General features: G+C 37.3%; 1 protein-coding gene across 8 annotated transcripts in view; it reads left to right on the plus strand.

Moving 5' to 3' along the window:
* arl15a (ARF like GTPase 15a) overlaps positions 1-17,975 on the plus strand; it is a 161,754-nt gene that overhangs the window by 80,312 nt on the left and 63,467 nt on the right. For 2 of the 8 annotated variants that reach the window (XM_087252603.1, XM_087252605.1), the window contains one exon: positions 8,160-9,156. In XM_087252603.1, coding sequence (XP_087108729.1) covers positions 8,160-8,258 — 99 coding nt within the window. In that variant the 3' untranslated portion in view covers positions 8,259-9,156. 8 annotated transcript variants of the gene reach the window in all.

Here is a 17,975-nt window from a genome sequence, read left to right on the forward strand (position 1 = left end):
AGCAGACAGTAAAGGTTTTCGAGAGTTTTTGTCAAGTTTAAAAGGTTTGTGCGCGTTTAGATGCCTGTATGTGAATGTGAGACCGACGAAAAGAGCATTCCCTTCGTAGCTCTGTTGATGCCGCGAGCGGCTTTTTTGTTTTATTTTTTTATTGTTTTTATTTATTTTGGAGATAATACACTATTTGAATACAACAGAAAGACATTAAACTTTACAAATTTCGTGTCCACTTTTGTAGGCTCAAAACAATAGTGTCATATCTAGATAAAATAGCCTAATATTGAAATAATTTAAAGAAATACAAATATCGGATATAATAAAAATCACATTAAATAAATAAACCAATAAAAAAATAACAAAAGCCAGCTATAACAATTAGGTACTATATCAAATAGGGATGCACCGATATGAATTTTTCGGCCGATACCAATAACCGATAATTCTTCACACTTGGAGGCCGATAGCCGATATGTATAGGCCAAAAATTATAAATATTATGTCCGAAAAAGCCTTTTTTAGAGGTGTTTTGACAGTTCAGAGCCACCGTACAAGTGAAAAGCTAGATACAGAATGTATTATTTTAGAAAATGCGGCATAAATTCGTTCTATTTGGCGTTTTAGATTATTTTGAACACACGTAGCATCAACGCTTCTGTTTTCGTTCTTGCTGTCAATCGCGGGAAAATGACCGATGATATTTGATAAATAGCTGAGAGGGCGCAGATTTGCCCTCGGAGTCAGATTTTGATACAAACCTGATCATTGAGCTCAGATGACTTTATGACAAACACAGAGCAGAATATAAAGACAGAATGTGTGGCCCGTATGCTGGCTTCAGTGTCCGGTGAACCTAGGCTCTCCCCTGTTGATCTGTAAAGGCTCAAGGCTGCCAGATCTATGTGTGTGTGTGTGCTTGCTAGGGTTGTAACAATATACCGGTATGACGGTTTACCACGATTTGAACGTGCACGATTATCATACCATGAACAATTGCATATCAACGGTTTTAACCCTTAAAGACCGAGACAGCCGCCCGCGGCTAAAAATAAGTATTGCTCTTAAATGTTTAATAACTTTTGATCCGCTGATCCGATTCATACAATTCAAAGATTGGCATAAAGAAGAGAATCTCAGCTTTTCAGTGCTGTATCACGTAACATTCGCGGACTTTCAGAGGCTCCGGAATCAGTGCGGTTACGTCATCAACATTTGACAACGCTGATTTGACAAAGAAACGCTCGTCACTGTGTCTCCGGACAAATCAGACATGATACATTGATGCATTGTCCCTCCTCCATGCCCAGATTGGTTCAAACTCGCTATATCACAACCAATAAGCATAGGTTTCGCTTTTGTTTGTGAACCAAGGCTGTTTCTCAGAGAATGGACTTGCGTTCTTGTAGAGTGCGGTCTTGCCAGCTGTCCTCGGAAGAATGAACTCAGGAGACCGCGAGGGCAGAGAACGCGTCCTTTGAGAAATGGGATGCTGCGTTCTTCCTGATGGTCATGTGACCTTCACGCGTTTTAAATGGAAATTAATTAAACATTACAGCCTTCGTACAACGATTTATTGTTTCCCCCTCTTCAAAATATATACTTTGCATAAAAGCATTATAAATATACTCTGCACATTATAAATAAAACAAATTTTAATACGAATTTCATCAAACAAACACAATTAATGTGTTTATTCCTTTATTAAGATGTTCATGTTAATGTTTACCTTCACCGTTTCATTTAGGGAAACTCCTGAGGTAAATAAGGGATATCTCTGAACTTTAATAATAAATCTAAATAAAATGCTGCGCTTCCCACCTCCAGTCGCAATGACTTCTGGGACTTCGGTGCTCAAGTCTGCATCGGTGCGTCCTCGATATCAAGAACACATCCGGGAAGTTTCACGCGTCCTCCGTACTTGCGGTCTTGAGCATTGGAACTGAACTTAGGCAGCTGATGATGACGTTTCACGAGTACACGAGGACGCAAGACCGCTGAAGAACGCATATTGAGAAACAAGCTTTTTGAACAACACGGAATGAGAGATAGGCATACATTTATGCGTGGCTAAATAAAACGCAAAAAAAAAAGTTTTGCATGAAATAATTCTTATACTAAGTACTTTTGCATGCACAGCAGCACAGAAACATGACAAAACAGTGACACAGCAAAGACGAACTGCTGCTCTTGCGGTTTTCAAAAGACGCAAATGAAGATGCAGCTGTTTGTCTGCATTGCAGACAACCATATCCAAATCCATAGACAACCATATCCATGCTGGCACATAAAACCTAAGGATGTTCCATATTGAATCTAGTTTCGTTATGTAACTATTTATAGTATAGTAAATATTTATATCTATTTTTTACTGAGGATTTGCACCATGTTTATTTGGACTTTATTTGGACTTTGACACATTATTTATTATTTTCTTATTTTTATTTGTTCATTGTAAGTGGTGTTGTTTATAGTAACTAAAAATATATTATTTGGAAAAAGTCAAATTTGCTTCACTGTTCTATTATTTTGTAACATACCGTATACCGCGAAACCGTCAAACCGTGGTATTGTTTTAGACGATTATCATACCGTGAAAAATTCATACCGTTACAACCCTAGTGCGTGCGCACGGTGACAGCTCTCACGCGCGCTTGTTATAATCAATATGAATATTCCGATCAAACTGAATACAATCATACATCAATAACACATGACAAGCAAAGCGTTGATAATAACAAATAATCAGATTAGATCACAAACAGCCTGACTTGTTTTTGTTTAGCACGTCACGTGTGCAGGTCAGTTTGGTGTGTGTGTGTGTGAAGAGAAGAGGGAGAGACAGAAAAGAGGTGCGCTTTTTTTCGCAATGAGACCAAGTTACACGTGTCTTCGATCATTTACTGGCTGCAACTAAAAGAGTTCACCCCGAAACTAATATTATTCGGCCCTGCAGTAATAAGTAAGTCTCACTGCTATCTCTCTAACACAACAAAGAGACAGAACAGGAAAGGCTTACATATGTAATATTTTTTCCTGAGGCGTTTTAAAGCAAAATACACAATGACACACAATCAGACATATCTATAATGATAAGGAACATCGTTACTTTCTGAGTTTTACCGCACAGCATTACCATGTGAAGAAAGGACGGACTTTGAAGGAATAATCAGTGTGAGGAGAGATCCATTAGAGTGCACTGGACAAGTCTGAACATGTTCCGCCCACGCGTGTGCGGCACGTAGGTCTGTACAATTACCTAATTCATTGGCTTAAAGATATCGGCCTAATTTAGACATCGGATCGATAATGATAATCTTTAAAATAGCATTTATCGGCCGATAACGATATGGGCGCCGATATATCATGCATCCCTAAGATCAAACTGTTTTAAAGCCATATTAAACTTTCGTTTTTCAAAAGCCTCTCTGAAAAAAAAAGATTTTAGATATTTTCTAAAAACAATAAACACCGGAGAAGGTTTTAAATATTATTTATAAAGTATTTGGATACGATGATATTAATCAAATCATGCAAACAGAGCATTTTTGGGGTGAGTGAAAGCAGAAACTAGGCGACCTTTTTTCTGTCTTCCAGCTGCGCAGGAAGACAGAAAAAGAAAAGACAGGAAAACTGCAAGTTCAAAATGTGTTCTGTGTCCTCAAACAAGTGTTTATGTTTTTATATGATGTGGTAAAATTTAAAAAAGGACATTTTAAATATATAAAGAGCTTTATTAGTGCATAGCTGCTAAGCGCAACGAAATACAGGCTATATTTTATTACGTGCTGCTCTTATGTGCTGAAACACTTAACACTTTCCTTTACTTAAGATATAATAAGCAACATCTTTAAATAAAGGGGATCACCTATTAAGTGTCATAAAGCCTATAGGGAAAAATTCATGTTTCAGTTCTCTCCGGAGCATTTTTATATATGTGGTTTTATATTATGGATGTGTGCACTTCCTGTGCTGGGTCCCTCCATTAGTGGCGGTACCACTGGATTTCGATGCCAACAGTCGGTCGGCGAGTAAATGAATATGATGAACGAGAATACACAGGTATGTGCGTATAGACATAAAATGTACTGCTGTACAGTAACGTGTCATTTGTTTGTTTTGGCTGTCCTAATTTTAATAGTTTCATGATGATGTGGTGTGCTTTATCTGCCTGATTCCCGCTGAAGTGGGCGGATTGAGTGACGTTTGATTCGGGGGATGTTCTGGGGGCGGGGTTTGCGTGACGCGCTGCGAGCTACTAGCTCGACAGTGGAAACGCGACATGATTTCAGCCTCACTGCTCAACCTCCCGGGCGATTGGCCCGGCCTGGCCCGATAAAAGCCCTGGCTCGCACTGGCCAGATTGTGGAAATGCGGCTATTGTGTGGACTAAATAGGGCTTATTCATGCCCTTCCAACACCAACAAAAACCTTCCACCACCTCCACATGTTTGGGAGAGTCTTGGTTGTTCCCAAACTGATGTTCATTTTATTCCTCTAATGGTGGTGGATAAATGAAGCATCCGCCTTCTCTCACTGACAGAAGAAAAGTGCAAACTGGGCTTCAGAACCGTAAGAGAACAAAAGACAAGTGAAGAGAAAAAACCCTCGGACCCTTGTCTAACCTCTTTGCTAAAACCATTTGCGACACAAGCCAGCGTTCCATCTTGGCGTGAGCAGAATTTGAGCTGCAAATAGTTTTTGAGCAAAAAAAACTTGAGCCATGAATATTTTACCTATCTTGCTGTGTAACAAGGGTCATTGTTCTACATGAAAATAGCTGGGTGATTAGAAAGAACTGGATGGTTGGTGAAGAAAATATTATAATATGAACAAAAATGCCAACATCAAATGTGTGCTGTTTTTGTTCTGTACAGCATGAGTAAAAGTCCGATATTAAGTCTATAATACAGTCACCTAATTACTAAGCTGTTATTTAGGCATTTATTTACCCTGTTCTTGAACAAATCAGCCATTTGAATGAATCAAATCAATGAATGACTTAACTATGCCTTAATCTAGGGTTGTGATCCATTTGATTTGGAACAAACGTGACTGCGGATTATTAACTTTTATTTTTACTTGTAAGATAATCCAGCATTTATATACTTATTATAATACTTATAATACTATAATTCAATGAGTGCTGCACTTTCATATTCTCTGTCTCATGGCGAGTTCAGGTTCAGGTGAGTGTTTTAAATTAGTTAAACTATCCTCAGTTTAGTGTATAGCATCAAACTGGCACAGAAATATCAGTATATCAATATAGGCTTTGCTAAAAGGCTGGTCAAATGTAGGTCTTTTTATAGAAGCTATAAACAGATGCACATGCTGCAGCTGCAATGATGAGAGACAACAAATCGCATATATTTTGATTTATTTAAAGTAGGCCATAGGCTTCTAATAATTTTGTATAAAAATGTTTATAAAAATGTAGCCAATATATATCACAGAGTTACTGTGTAAAATGTATTAAATCCTTTTTTTCGTGGAGCGAAACAAACACTGCACAGTCGTGTCATAAAAAAACAAACTGATTTGTCAAATACAATTATAATAGAAATAAAAGTGAAATATTCAGTTTTAAATAAAGTATTTTTGTTAACTGTACATGTATGATCAAAAATAAAAAAGGAACCTATTTTAAACTGTTTTCACTATTTATGACAAAATCATCCATTGTTTTGGTCAGTTTTGCTTTAATTTGTTTAATTAAATCATTTGAACATTTTAGTATTTTAGACAAAGTTGTTTCAAGTTCGTGTAACCAATGGTTGATCTTACCTACCTGTCACCCACACATGATTAAACATCATGTAGCCTACTATTTGGTATATACTATTGTAATAAAGTTCGTTTTGTGGTAAGAAGAAGACAGGGTCGACAATATCAGTTCAGCACAAATATTTACTAATTTTCCATGCTGGGCACTTGTGTGTATGTGTGTGCGTGTTGAGTCTTTGTTGTCAGGCTCTCCTGTCCCCCGGCTGCTTCTCCTCTTCCTCCGGCTGTTAGGGTTAGGGTTAGGGACAAGGCCCAATCACTAGAAAATACAGGTGTTACTGATTATTTATGATTGGACCATTGACCAGCCGCCAGTGTCTCCGCACACTCATTCACTGTAGACAATTTAGCCTACCCAATTCACCTGTACCACATGTCTTTGGACTGTGGTAAAAAAAACGGAGCACCCGGAGGAAACCCATGCTGGGAGAACATGCAAACTCCACACAGAAACACCAACTGACCCAGCCGAGGCTCGAACCAGCGACCTTTTTGCTGTGAGACGACAGCACTACCTACTGCGCCACCGCTTGGCTCTTTTTGATATTTAATATTATTCATTCATTCATTTTCTTTTCAGCTTCGTCCCTTTATTAATCCGGGGTCGCCACAGCGGAATGAACCGCCAACTTTTCCAGCATGTTTTTAAGCAGCGGATGCCCTTCCAGCCGCAACCCATCTCTGGGAAACATCCATCCATCCATCCACACACACACACACACACTCATACACTACGAACAATTTAGCCTACCCAATTCACCTGTGCCACATGTCTTTGGACTGTGGGGGAAACCGAAGCACCCGGAGGAAACCCATGCGAACGCAGGGAGTACATGCAAAAAACTTTACACAGAAACACCAACTGACCCAGCCGAGGCTCGACTCCTGCAACCCAGCGATATTCTTGCTGTGAGGTGACAGCACTACCTACTGCGCCACTGCGTCGCACTATTTAATATTATACTTTTTGATATTTATATACAGATATAAATGGTTTTTAACGATACAACACCTGATTTCTTGCTTCATCACTGCGGTAACAAAACATCTGGTGTCATGACCCTAATATATATATATATATATATATATATATATATATTCAATGAGTGCAAACACAAATGAATGTCAAACATACACAAGTAAAACATTCAAATATTGAAAGTTCTAATTTCATCTTTCATGCTACTGCATGACCTGTGTTTGTTGTGGGGCGGAATAGCAGAGCAGGATATCCGAGTCAGGTTTGATTCCTAAGTGGGGAACTGGAATTTCATGCTTACTTTTTCCTCACCTAGGTTTGCCCCACATACTCATTTCACTTAGATAAATACTTACTTAAATGTTTACTAGTTTTATTTTGTATCCTGTTCAGTGCCTTAATGAGGCAGACATGATTCACATTACCTTAGAGTTTTTACTTTATACTTAAGCATTTCAAGATTCACCATAAAAAGCTTCAGACAGCTAAATCTCACTTAATTCAAACAAATCTTTCAAGCATTATGTGCCATCATAAATAATCCAGATGTCTTGTAGAGGAGCTTTCATGCAGAACTTGCGTGCTTAATATTAAATGAAAGAAACTAAATGTCTTTCAGCCTGTGACCAAACAAATTGTTTGCTTACCTCAGAAAAAAAGATTAACAAGCTAAAAAATTAAGTTCAACTGTTGTTCAGAATTCCTACTGATTTTCTTTGGGGTTTTAAATGCCCTTTATTTTATGTAGCAGGTGTTTTTGTGAAATTGTGGTTAAAAGAACATGATCCAGACTCATGAGGTTTACCACAAAAGCTCAGTCACCTGCCCGGAGAGCTGCAGAGACTAAACACCCTTCAAACTCTGAGTCATGATGTATAATCAGCAGGTCATCGCTGCCCACTGAGCAGCTACACAACTGACTCTAATTCTACTCTCAGAAGTGCCACTGCCATCTGTCATAACTGACCGGATTTGAGCTTTCATCAAAGTCTAAAGCTAAAATTACATTTCAACTTCGCTAACTGTGACGTTAATATCTCATGCCATCGAGAAACTTTTCTGTACTGGTGAGCTGATTCACGTCACACTAGATCCTGTTTAGACACACCGTTCCTGATTCAATTTGAATGTACGGGTGGTTTCTACAATTCTGTATTCCAATATGTCCAATATATTGTTTGTTTCTTTTAAAGACATACATTGTGTGTAGGTTGAGCTGCACTCAGCATGTGAACACTCAGCATTCCGTGTTATTGCAAGTTAGTTATTAGCACTGCCCGGTATCAGTTTATGGCATAATGTTGGCGACTTCTCGTTTTTACATTGCCGCAGTGAAGTTTAAAAGACTCATTGGACCTGTAAAGGCCTCACTGGGGTCCTGTGTGTGACTTGTTTTCAGGAGGGAAATATTCATGGGACGGAATTCCTTGTTGACACCAGCCTCCTGCTGTTGGGGCCCAAGGAGGAAGTGAGGAGAGAGAGGGGCGTCATATGTTGATACAACACCTCAACAAAGCAGGCTGTGTGGATGTTTTGCCCTGATGCACTGTTTTTTGTTTTATGAAGGTTTCCTGCATGAATGCTCAAACGTTGGACTGAAGAACCAATTTTAGGATAATGAAGATCAAGTTATCCAGTGTGAGGAAATCAAACATAGTTCCACACACAGCCTGCGCTGATGTTCCATGTACAATGTTACACATTGCAGAGGTTCCTATTAGTTTGCTGACTTTCTTAGGACATTAGTTCTGGCTTAATGGCAGTTGGACTTGTGATCAAAAGGTCCAGTCCTGGCAGAAATTGAAAATAAGGGAGTGAATGAACCACACTCTCTCTATCTTCGATACCCGGCTGAGGTGCCCCTAAGTAAGGCACCTAACCCCTACTTGCTCCTTGGGTGCAAGAAGCAATAGCTACCTACTGCTCTCGGCTTATGCTAAATGTGTGTGTTTGTGTGTGCTCTCACTCTTCACTGACTTCCTGTTTAGTTTAGGATACATTTTAATATTTTAGTTTTGGTGTTTAAATGCCTAAATGGACTAGCACCAAGATACTTGTCTGCATTAATTCAATTGTGCACTCCATCAAGGGCACTTAGATTTGCTGATCAACTACTTTTGGCTGTTCCATGCACAAGGTTAAAAAGACTGTGCCTTTGCAGTGGTTGCCCCTAAACTCTGGAATAATTGCCTCTCCATGTTAGGCAGCCCACAACCCTTTCTGTGTTTAAATTTAGCCTTAAAACCCATTTTTACTCTTTGGCTTTTAATACCATACGAGAGTCTTATGTTTGTTGTATTTGTCCTTTGTTTTAGATGGTGTACGTGTGTACAGCACTTTGGTAAGCACTTGTTGTTTTTAAAAAGCGCTTTATAAATAAACATTGACTTGGCTCAGAATGTGTGTGTGCACATAGATGGGTTAAAAGCAGAGGATCAATTTTGAGGATGGGTAGAACCATAATATACCATAATTCACAAGACTTTAGGGCTGTGCAATTAATCGAAATTTCACTTTCAACTTGGATTTTGGCTTCTAACGATTATGAGAAAACATGAATCAAAATAAAGCGATTATTACATCATATATCACCCCATTTCTAGTTGTACATATTTGTTGCTCTGCAAATCTCAGTTTCACGTTAAAATTACTAAAAGCATGTACTGTAATTTGCAGCACGGGATGCGCATCATTCATTGATGTACATTCAAATCCATCATGTGTTTAAAAGCGCAAAAAAGATCACATGCTGTTGTGTGTGTGTGCTCAGCCTCAGAGACAATGCAAATTTGTGTCAAAATGCGGTGATTATTCTTATTGACCCTCATTTATGTAATAAACAAACGAGTTGAGAATCAAAAGACCATAAACCGCCTTTTTATTTTTATAATTGTTATCTTATTTTAGTTAATTTTTTATTTTCTTGTTTTTTGTTTATGTATTACTTTCCTCGCATGAGAATACATTTTTTTATTTTAATTCCTCTGTTGGGATGGGGTGGGTGTTCTTTTATTGGTATTTGGTTACTAATACAGTATGTATGTATCACATTTTTCTGAAACAATAAAAGTGTTTAAAAAAAAAGAACTATGAACCTTGAAACCCAAAATCAAAATGGTACTGCTCTTAAAGTGACAATATTCCTGCTGCAATTGTGCAATTCAAAGGCTTAATTATGGTAATTAGCAAAGTCATTGCATAACAGTAGTTTCCTCTGCAGACAATAAAAAATATATACTGCTTAATTGGGCTAATAATATTAAATATATAATCCTGCTTTTATTCTAGCCAAAATAAAACAAATAAGACTTTCTCCAAAAAATATAGGAAATACTGCGAAAAATTCATTGCTCTGTTATACATCATTTGGGAAATATTTATAAAAAAAAAATAAATTTAGGATATGTCTATCTAAGATTAGCTGTTGATGAAAATGTACATTTGTATCAAGCATTTGCATGGCTAATTAATATAACATTTTGCAGTAATAATAGTAATTAAGTGAAATTGATGTAAATACATTGCACAAAAAATTTTAATAAAAACTTTTAATGGTCTGCTTTATATCACCCTTCAGTCATCAAAAAACAAAACAAATGATAAATAAATAAATAAATGTCATCCACCAATCTGATCACAATTAGTCACGTGAGATAGCTTGTCATGTACACTAATAGCATATTTAATCAGAGTTTGTGGGGATAATCCCTGTGGTTCATAAACACTTGCTGTATATATTGCAACTCACGTCAAGCAAGCAAAACATGTGCAAAGCATGCACACATTTGGATTCCATGAGTGGTTGTGTAGTACATTTCCTAATTACCAGTAGTTTGATAGATGCTGTTTTATGATAGATGCTCTCTTTATTTCTTGTTTGGTTTTTGTTCTGAAAGTTACGTTCAAAGGATTTGTGAAGTTACTACAACTAAATTTAATTTATTGAGTGCTATCTACTGTTTTACATTGTTTCTGAAAAAAATTATAATAAGTGCATGGACCAGTATGACTTATTCTTATTTTTAACCATGCATTTTTGACAGTGCAACATATGTGTGACTTATTTTCTGTCAAGTATGGTAACTTCTGGGAACTGCAAACCTACAAAACACTTCATCAGAAGTTGAGAAGTTCATTCAATATAGAGTATACTCAAGTATGCGATTTTAGAGTGCTAGATTTAGCACAGTGGTTGATGGACAGCCAAGTTGCCGAACCATTGATTTGGTCATGAAATGAACTCTCTTTTTGCATTAGGTTGGATCATTTGCATTTTCAGACTGTAATAATCTAAGCCTTTTTTACACCTGCATTGTAGTGTTGACCATTTGCGACTGGATCACCCAGGATGAATATTAATACCAATTGTAAACAGAGTCCAGATGACTGTACAAAATTCTCCACTGTGAGGAGGGAATTAGCTCACATCTGGTTTCATTGTACCAAATTTACAACCGATGTTGCTTACCAACTAAATTTGTGACAAAGCAGTTCTACTCAAGCAACCCTGCTTTCAAGCTGTGCTCAAACTTGTTTTGTGTGTGTGTGTGTGTGTGTGGGTGTGTGTTTTAACTTTCAGACAAAATATGTGTTTGTTTGCAGTATGTATTTTCTACTTTCCAGCATAGCAAGAACCTCACGACACAACTGCTCAACAGTTCAATTTACCGACCCTGATTCTTTCTCACCTCACACACCCACTGCCTCAAACACATAATTAATCATAAAGATCTGCTGTGTTTGACATTCGTGTTTCGTGAGGAAGCAAGACTAGTATGTGTAATTTGTTTCCAAAAGTGTTGGAAATGCACGAGATGGACTCTTTCCTTGTGTGTTAGCTATGTATTATGAAAAATACAAAATCAAAAGTTTCTGTCTTCATCTTGACTAGTATGGACAAGATTTCATTCCAGATCTGATACATGTCTTTATTTGTCAATCAGATGTAGATAACATGTGATTCTATTGACATATAAGGATCAATATTCTGTTCTATCAGGTCTTCAAGGCAGATGTTTTTGTTGATGTTGTTTTTCCTAAGAAGTGCAGTCCTGGGTGGTTGTGTTGAAGTGTTGAAGTGAAGCCATGCTTTACTCACACGCTACGGTACTACCCCCTTTAGAGGGTCAACGTTCATTGTTTATCATTTGTTTGTGTATTTATATCTGTACATGTTTATTATGTGTGTGAGTGTGTATACAGGGGTGTAACAGTTTAAATTTCCCACGATTAGATCTGAATCTCAGTTTTGTGCTTTCAGTTTGGTTCCCAGAAAATTCCTGGTGCACCATATTACGCAAACATTTACTACTTTCTTTTTCCTACATTGTAAATTAAACATTAAACATCCCAAAAGCCTGCAGTGTCTTGAGCAAATGGTGCATCATAATGACTGAGTTTGCTATTATTACTACTAGTGTAGAAATGTGGTTTCAGGGGGAAAATGTCAGAAATGTGTTATTTGTTATTATTTGCTTATTTGAATGATTTTTGATGGTCTACATGTGCAGCAATCCTAAGACATCTTGACATAGTGGAATTCAATAACAATTTCATTCAACAAAACATTTCAATCTCTGCTTCTCGGAAGGAATGATGAGTGAATAGCACAGATTTATTGGGACCTGTTAAAGCAGTGGATGGATTTCTTCTTTAAAATGAGGTCTTTCTTCTCTTTTGATCATTGATCTTTTTGACCCTGTGCGTAGAGAAGGATTTTTTTTTTGGTTTTAATCTCTTAGTTGACCTGAACAGATTTGGCAGTGGGATACACCAGACGGAACTGTCTGGTTTTCCACTTGAATGGAAAAAGGGTTAGATGCTTTAATGGTGGTCTGGTTGACTACATTGGCTAGTTGACCCATCTAATGAGGTAGTCTAGACAAAGGCAACATCCCCCCTCAAAATTGTTGTTATGTTGTCTAACTTTTCTGTTGTGTAGTAATTAAAACTAATAAAGGCTTTATGTAAGGTCATTTAATACTTGTCATTCTGATGTTTATTAAGTTTGTGTATTACTAAAGATTTAAGTTTTTATCGCTATTTGATGATGAAGTGAGGTTCAGTCCAAATAATGAAAAATAGAAGAGTTTTGGGACGATGTGGTGGTGCAGTGGGAGGCACGTTTGCCTTACAGCAAGAAGGTTGCTGGTTCTCCCTGTGTTTGCTAGGCTTCCTCCGGTTGCTCCGATTACCCCCACAAGTCCAAACACATGTGGTACAGGTGAATTGGATATGCTCAATATTGAGCAGCTGAAATTGCATCCACTGCGTAAAACATGTGTTGAATAAGTTGGCAGTTAATTTAGCTTTGACAATCCTAGATTTATAAAGAGACTAAGCTGAAAAAAAATTAATGAATGAATAGTTTTGCAAAACTAGTGCAAAGAGGTAGGCACAGCCAATATTGGACTGCTTAGGATGGGATTGACCCATGAATCTCCATGAGTAATGCATAACAGTCAGGGTCACATTTGGACTTGAGATGAGATGAAATCCAGGACCCTTATATTCACCCACAGGATAAGCAGTAAAGGCTGTGGAATATGATTTCTGGTTATGATCAAATGACAGTCGACAGTTATATTCAATGTATTAAAGATGGTCTTGCATAATAATGACACAGGCAATTTGAATTTTGTATGGATCAAGTAATCCACTGTAGTATCAAAGGGCTTTTTACTTTGACATGTTACACATAAACACATTAACCAAATATTCAAACTTAAGACCTCTACCCAGACTAAGCTGCAAAAAGCAGTGTTCAAAAAACACACATTTGCAAGAGCATAAACAAATTAGAAATTTAATCGTGCATGTTTTCATATTACTTACTTTTTCAAGAGTTCACACTTAGCTCATGATTGATTATAAAGCTTGTTTGGCATGCTGTTCCGGGTGAGAGTCCTGAGCTCATAAGATACTCAAGCCCGGGGCTCCCTCCCATTTGCAAGGTGAGAGTGGAGTTTGAGCTCAGGTAGATCTCAAGAACACCCCTGCTGTAGTAGCAAATGAACAGATAGTGATAGCTCTCGAGAGATAACTACTTACTAGGAGCATGTCTATGGTGCCGATTTGGATAAGTCAGTTAACTTAAGTTCCCTGTTTTTGGACAGTGGAAGGAAACTGGGGGAAACGTGAGTAGGGGGAGAACGTGTAAACTCCGCACAGAGACATCGGCTGGCTTGGTAAGGACAAGAACCAGTGAAGTTCTTGCTGTGTGGCAACAGTGCTAACCACAGGGCCACCGTGCCACCCATCTAGGGAATGAGGAGGAGTAGGGGTGGGATTCTTCAAAATGAAGATGGCTGTTAAATGGAACTTAGGGTATTTATAGTGGCTTAGGAATCGTTTGATTGGTGAATCATAAATTGAATAATGCAAGACCGGCTGCAAGCAATCATAAGCACATGATCCTCGTGAAATTTGTTTATAAATAAACTTTACTTAAATAAATGTATCTTTTAATATATGTATAGTTTTAGAGTAAGTTTATGTTAATATTTTCATCTTATTGCCTTAATGCAATTTTCTTGAAATTCCATTGAAATAAATGGCACAGCTGTCACAGCTATCCAGAGAAAAGTGTTGATACCATGCATGGAGAGTTGTAATTTGGAAGTGCGACTGATTTGGCAGCACTGATTGAGCCCGCAGTGATCTAAAGTTTCATCAGGTGTAGACCTATGAGAAGTGGTCACTTACTGTATGAGTGACGCACATTTGTGCACTCTATACCAGTGACTATTTCCTGCTTTATTCATTGGATGCCAAAGAAAGCTGCTTACAATGGTCTGTTCCCCATTTAGAAGCTCAACAATACCACAAATCAACTCCCATTATTTTATGAAAGGTAAAAAGTTAAATTAGGTATCTTGCTGGAAATGGCCGTTCAAGTGATTTTCTGGCATTTGTCTGTGGTAGTAAATAATTCAAGAGCTATTATTGTGATTAAATAGGAAGTTATATTTGATTAGATTCATTATTGTTGGATTTATCGACATCATCAGGGTATTGAGAGGTTTATAACTCTAGAACAGTGAGCCAGAGGTTTTAAGTGTACCACACTTTTGTTCAGGTGCTTACACTAATACATCAGTGGTTTGAATGTTTCATCAGTTTCAGTAAAAAGTGCTGTTACATGTTTTTAAATCCCTCCATGGCCTGGCCCCTGAGCATATTCAGAGCTAATTAGTATACATTAACACGTGAGATCTCTTCGATCCAAGGATCGACTTTATCTGACAGTTCCACGATCACGCTGGAAATGTCAAGGCTTTTTCAGTAGCAGCTTTAAGACCTTGGAACTATCTTCAACTCTCCTTAACAAGATCTCCTACTTTGGAGTTATTTCATAGGTTACTGAAAACACATCTATTTTCTTTAGCTTTCAATCATGTGTTGTGAGGTCTTATATTTTGGCTTGTTTTTGTTTGTGTTTTATGTGCAGCACTTTAGTAACCCTTTGTGGTTGGTTGAAAGTGCTCTAGAAATGAAATTGAGTTGAGATGACTGTGCTGCAGCAGTTTGCTTCTTGCTTGGGTCAAGTTTTACTCAGTGTGAGAAGTTGTCATAAGAATACTGTAGAAACATGTCTTTCAAGTCATAAATTACATAACTATTATGAAGCTTGTTTTGATCTGACGGGTTAGACGGTGAAAAAACAAATGAGCATAATTAAATAAAATGTTAAAATTGCAATCTGAGTTGAAGCAGGAGCTGCTAGAAATCTGCAAACATTTAGTTTAGGTTGGCTAATTTGCACTACACAGAAATGTATTAAATTAGGGCTATATTTACACAAAACCAAAGTTTTTCCCTTGCGTTTTGAGAAAGTTTCAAGTTTACATGACAATATTTTCAAAAAGATCATTATTTATAAATACTGTGTCAGCAAAAATCCCAGGCCAGTATTTGGCACTGTCACCTTGTTTGTAAACAGTACCTGTAGGGAACAGATGATGTGCCGTTGGCGGCTTGGTACTCATGGCAATGCATAATTTGCTGTGTATAAGATGTGTCTCTACTTTTCATTGTAATGTGAAGTTACTTTGCTGATGAAGAGCTAGGAAACATTTGAGCAACAACACTACCATGCACTCTGCTTTTGTTGTGTATGTTTGTTTGTACTTGCCTTTAATCTACACTCCCCTAAACAAGTGCATGATGTCACAATATTAAAGACTCTTGTTTTTTGGGGTGTTTACATAGACAAGGCAATGGCAGGAAGTTCATTAAAAATCCATGTTAAAACCCATTTTTAAACTGATACATTTTCAGTCCTAAATCAACATTCTTATGTAATAGATCAAACAAAATGCATTCAAAGTTTATTGTTTTTGACTGAAAACTGTTTTTGACTGATTGTCTTGTAAATGGCCCCTTTTAGTATGCTAAAATGTTTTGTATAATTCATTTAATGTGTTAATTGATCTATATAATGCAAGATGAATGTTGTTCGTAGTTAATTTGTGTTTAGGTAACATTCTTGTTATGATTCCTGCGGTAATATGCTAATTAAAAATAGCATAAATCACACTTTTCCAATGTGTTTTGAATGTCTCAACCTCATCCAATATAGATCAAGTCAATAATATTTGTTTTGATGCTGTTTTCCGTAGTAATTAACAATGTGTTGATGAGATGCATCATCTGGATCACTCATTTGAATTCTTTCATGTTCAGGATGTGGCGTTTCCCTTAACCACCCGTGTATTGATGCTTCCACAGAAACAGGAAAGATACAAGCGCTTCCTCGAAGTGCTTTCTCATTTGCCATTCATAATTACATTCTCGGCTTGTCTCCACTTTCCACAAGTCGTCCAGATGCAAAAGGCTTTATCAGATGAGGTGTGCCGCCAGAACATGCCTGGCTTGCGACCGCTGCGTCTAGACTGCACGCTTCACATCAACAAAACTGGTGAAAAACATTGGGAATACATGCTGCATGCTTAGATCCACATTAAGTAGTCTACAGAATTAAAGATGATATAAAACAGGAAAGCTGTTGGAAGTGCTTTGAGTTTTGCTATCTTGCAGATTTATAGTTTGCATGCCAAATTTAATTCAAATAAAAGAGCTTGTAAAGAGCATCTTTTTGGAGATGCTTTTGCAAACATTCGTTCATATGCTGTATCCTATATCGTTAATGCATCATTAAGGTAATGTAAATCCTAAACCAAGCTACTTTTCCAACCTCACTCCCGACATGCACACAACCACGACAACCACATTTGGTTTTCTGTACGTTTTGTAATCATGAGAAGGAAACAGAAACTACATTCAGTGATTTATGTCTACTGTGTTCATGCAGGTTTTTTTTCCTGAAGTATTTCTAGTACCATTAAATTGCAACATTCACAAACATGATCTGGGGATATTATTACCCATTAAGATCTTAAAAAATATTATTGTAAAAGAGCCACTTACTGTACAAAAAAAAGTCACTTGAGTTGTTTTAGTTGGCAAACTGTTGTTTTTAGATGTGAATAATCCAAATGTCTTTGGTTGGACTTTGCATTAATATGCTCTGCAGAGACACTTACATAACTTCCCATTAAATAGTGAACATAGTTAACCATTGATTATGTTTACATGGTAACCAAGGCTCTGATTTTAATACAATTTAGACCATACTCTAATTAAGAGTCTACAATGTAAAAAGTGATTTTTGATGACCTTAATCTGACTAAAGTCATTATCGAACTAAACAAATGGAATTAAGATATGTGGAATGTGCCCATTTTAGTTGCATTATATTTATGTAACTAAGTCCAGTACATACATGTAAATACTGCAATCAAACTATTACTGTCATGTAGGCCTTTTCACTTTATTTTGCGACAGGATAGTTATAACCTGAATTAATGCTGACAACATGGTTGCGGATCGAAATAAACGATTTATTAGAGAGGTCAAGTAAGCAATGGTCAACACAGGGGCAAACAGATGTAAACAGGCAAATTCAGAGTCGTAGTTAAATATCAGGTGAGTTGACAGAAGGCAGGCAGCGGACAGGAGTAAAGCAACAAAACAAAGCAAGGAAAACACGTCGTAATGTTCACATATAGTTCAACAAGACTCAGCAACAATGTGAGTGTTTGTGCTGTTTTTATAGTCCATGTAATCAGTTCATGAGTAGCTTCAGCTGTGTCTGTCTACTATCAAGGGGATCTAGGCCAGGTGTGTGAGCAGCGCATGACTGGTTCTTGTAGTC

The sequence above is a fragment of the Danio rerio genome, chromosome 5 (assembly GCF_052040795.2).
Source record: "Danio rerio strain M-AB ecotype USA chromosome 5, GRCz13ab, whole genome shotgun sequence".
NCBI classification, from domain to species: Eukaryota; Metazoa; Chordata; class Actinopteri; order Cypriniformes; family Danionidae; genus Danio; species Danio rerio.